Source organism: Drosophila bipectinata, chromosome XL, assembly GCF_030179905.1.
Source record: "Drosophila bipectinata strain 14024-0381.07 chromosome XL, DbipHiC1v2, whole genome shotgun sequence".
Classification (NCBI taxonomy): domain Eukaryota; kingdom Metazoa; phylum Arthropoda; class Insecta; order Diptera; family Drosophilidae; genus Drosophila; species Drosophila bipectinata.
Window position 1 is genome coordinate 21,270,889 of NC_091734.1, and position 3,470 is coordinate 21,274,358.

Consider the following 3,470-nt stretch of genomic DNA (forward strand, 5'->3'; position numbering starts at 1 on the left):
GTACAGATTCTAGCGCGCTATTTTTGGCAAATCAATACGACATGCCAAATTTCATAAAGATCGGCCGACCATATTCTAAAGCTGCTATATAACTGATTGATCGGGAATGCTATTACTTTGTTTTTTTTTATAGCTGGAGAATTCAGATTTCGTACGAATGCACTTTTTTGCAAAGTTATACGACATGCCAAATTTTATAAGGATCGGCCGACTATATTCTAAAGCTGCCATAAAACAGATTGATCGGGAATGCTATTACTTTGGTGTTTTTCTAGCTAGAGAATTCAGTTTTCGCTCGAATAGTATTTTTTGCAAAAAAAAAACGACATGCAAAATTTTATGAGGATCGGCCGACTAAATCCTTTAGCTGCCTTATAACTGATTGATCGGGAATGGTATTACTTTGGTGTTTTTATAGCTAGAGAATTCAGTTTCGCACGAATGCTATTTTATGCGACAATATGAAATAAAAATAATTCGACATGGCAAATTTTATAAGGATCGGCCGATTAAATCCTATAGCTGCCATACAAATGAACAATCGGAAATGATCCAACTTTCGTATTTTTGAAGATATGAACTTGGAACTTTGTACAGATTCTAGCGCGCTATTTTTGGCAAATCAATACGACATGCCAAATTTCATAAAGATGGGCCGACCATATCCTAAAGCTGCTATATAACTGATTGATCGGGAATGCTATTACTTTGTTTTTTTTATAGCTGGAGAATACAGATTTCGTACGAATGCACTTTTTTGCAAAGTTATACGACATGCCAAATTTTATAAGGATCGGCTGACTAAATCCTTTAGCTGCCTTATTGTTTGGGAATGCTATTACTTTGTTTTTTTTTATAGTTGGAGAATTCAGATTTCGTACGAATGCACTTTTTTGCAAAGTAATACGACATGCCCAATTTTATAAGGATTGGCCGACTATATCATATAGCTGACATTAAACAGATTGATCGGGAATGCTATTACTTTGGTGTTTTTATAGCTAGAGAATTCAGATTTTGCTCGAATAGTATTTTTTGCAAAAAAAAAAAACGACATGCAAAATTTTATGAGGATCGGCCGACTAAATCCTTTAGCTGCCTTATAACTGATTGATCGGGAATGGTATTACTTTGGTGTTTTTATAGCTAGAGAATTCAGTTTCGCACGAATGCTATTTTAAGCGACAATACGAAATAAAAATAATTCGACATGGCAAATTTTATAAGGATCGGCCGACTAAATCCTATAGCTGCCATACAACTGAACAATCGGAAATGATCCAACTTTCGTATTTTTGAAGATATGAACTTGGATCTTTGTACAGATTCTAATGCGCTATTTTTGGCAAAATAATACGACATGCCAAATTTCATAAGGATCGGCCGACCATATCCTAAAGCTGCTATATAACTGATTGATCGGGATTGCTTTTTCTTTGTTTTTTTTTTATAGCTGGAGAATTCAGATTTCGAACGAATGCACTTTTTTGCAAGTTATACGACATGCCAAATTTTATAAGGATCGGCCGACTAAATCCTTTAGCTGTGTCGGGTCAGGCAGCAGCGGTGTAATTTTAATGTTTAAATTTGTTAGCGTAATGTTTGGTTATGTTTATTTATGGCTTTAGTTTATACAAAAGCTTAGTTGATCGCAAGCCGACTCTCTCTCGGCCGCTCGATTCAACGGGCTTTCTATAGAGAGTTTTAGCTCGCAGTGTTTAGGTCGGGCCGCCCTCTCCATTATTCGAGAGCTTTAGCTTCGCAGTGACCAGTCGGGCCGCCCTCTCTGTATTTTACTTGAGTCTCTGCATGCACCATAAGCTGGTCTATCAGATGATCATCCGGCTTCATCTGCAGGCAGAAATAAACATTTTTATAAGGTTCATACTAAATTTAAATTCGTCTTTTATTTACGGCATTGAAAACGCTCAATGACAAACATTGGTGACCCCGACGTGTTTTAGTTAATATAATTAACAATTTAAAAAAAAAACTATTGAGCAAGTGCATTCGCCCGCGCATAGACTTCATATATATATACGTTCCACAATTCCGCTACGGTTCTGAGCGCACAGTGGGACAAGTCGTGTTCGTCGCTGGCAAATAAATTTGGAGCACAAAAATAAAAAAAAAAAAATGTTGGCGCCGGAATTATTTACTTCGAGTTGGTCGGAACTTAATAAATCAACCATGAACTCCAGCGGCGCAGACTCAGGAGCACCCACTCCAACCCGTAGTGCTGTTCTAAAGTGCAAGGCCCTGGGTATTCTCCAGGACTTGCAGAGGATCCAAAGAGCTCTTCAGCCTGTTTCCAAGGTGGACGATGCCATGCTCAACGTGCGTCATGGTCAGATAGCCGCCATGTTCAGCGACTTTAAGGCCATCCACGGGGAGCTTGAGGATTTGGACATTTCGCAGATCAGTAGTGAGCTCCGATGGACTGTCTCGGAGCTGGTAGTGACAATGCAGGCCGAAATTGAGCACGAGACGACCCTTCGCTCTTCCCGAATTGCTGCCCACTCCACCCTAGCTAACGGAATGTCCACCATGCAGGTTGACTCGGGGTCAGGTCAAAGGTTTCAAGCTTTGCCTCCCTTGCCTCTTCCTACCTTCAGCGGTGGATACTCTGAATGGCCTAAGTTTTACTCGATTTTCTGTACAATTGTCGGCGGTAATCCGAGCATCAGTAAGGTGGAAAAGCTGCAAAGGTTGCGATCTTGCCTTCGGGAGTCCGCTTTCGAAGCAGTTCGCTCCTTGGAAGTCTCCGATGAGAATTATGATGTCGCGCTGAATTTGTTGGATAAACGATTTAATAGCCGTCGTTTAATATTTCAGGCTCATGTGAACGAGATTTTTGGCCTCACTCTAGTGGAAGGTGATTCAATAACAGGTCTTCGAGGGTTATCCGACAAATTCAATGCCCATATGAGAACTTTGAAGAATTTGGGTTCGACGAATGAGATAGCCGGCTGCATCATTGTCCAGGTGCTTCTTCAACGGTTGGACCCAGCTACCCAGGTTAAGTGGGAGGAGAGTCTAAATTCTTCAAGTTCCGACGCCATCCCTACTTGGGAGTCGCTGGCAGAGTTTCTGGAGCAGCGATGCAGGACTTTGGAGGCTATAGATGTGGCCGCTGGGCAGAGCTATGGAGCGGATCCCTCTTCGGGTTGGAGTGCTTCGCTGGGAGCTGATTAAGCTGTACCTCGCCCCTTACGAATATAGTTGGAGGACAGGCCCCAACGGAGGGGGGAATGTCGGGTCAGGCAGCAGCGGTGTAATTTTAATGTTTAAATATGTTAGCGTAATGTTTGGTAATTTTTATTTATGGCTTAAGTTTATACAAAAGCTTAGTTGATCGCAAGCCGACTCTCTCTCGGCCGCTCGATTCAACGGGCTTTCTATAGAGAGTTTTAGCTCGCAGTGTCTAGGTCGGGCCGCCCTCTCTGTATTTTACTTAAGTCTCTGCATGC

At 41.6% G+C, this 3,470-nt stretch overlaps 1 protein-coding gene across 1 annotated transcript; it reads left to right on the forward strand.

The window, feature by feature from the left end:
- Positions 1-2,190: 2,190 nt before the first annotated feature.
- Positions 2,191-3,195, forward strand: LOC138926555 (uncharacterized). The gene has a single exon (XM_070281096.1). The coding sequence runs from the start codon at positions 2,191-2,193 to the stop codon at positions 3,193-3,195; it is 1,005 nt and encodes a 334-aa protein (XP_070137197.1).
- Positions 3,196-3,470: the final 275 nt, after the last annotated feature.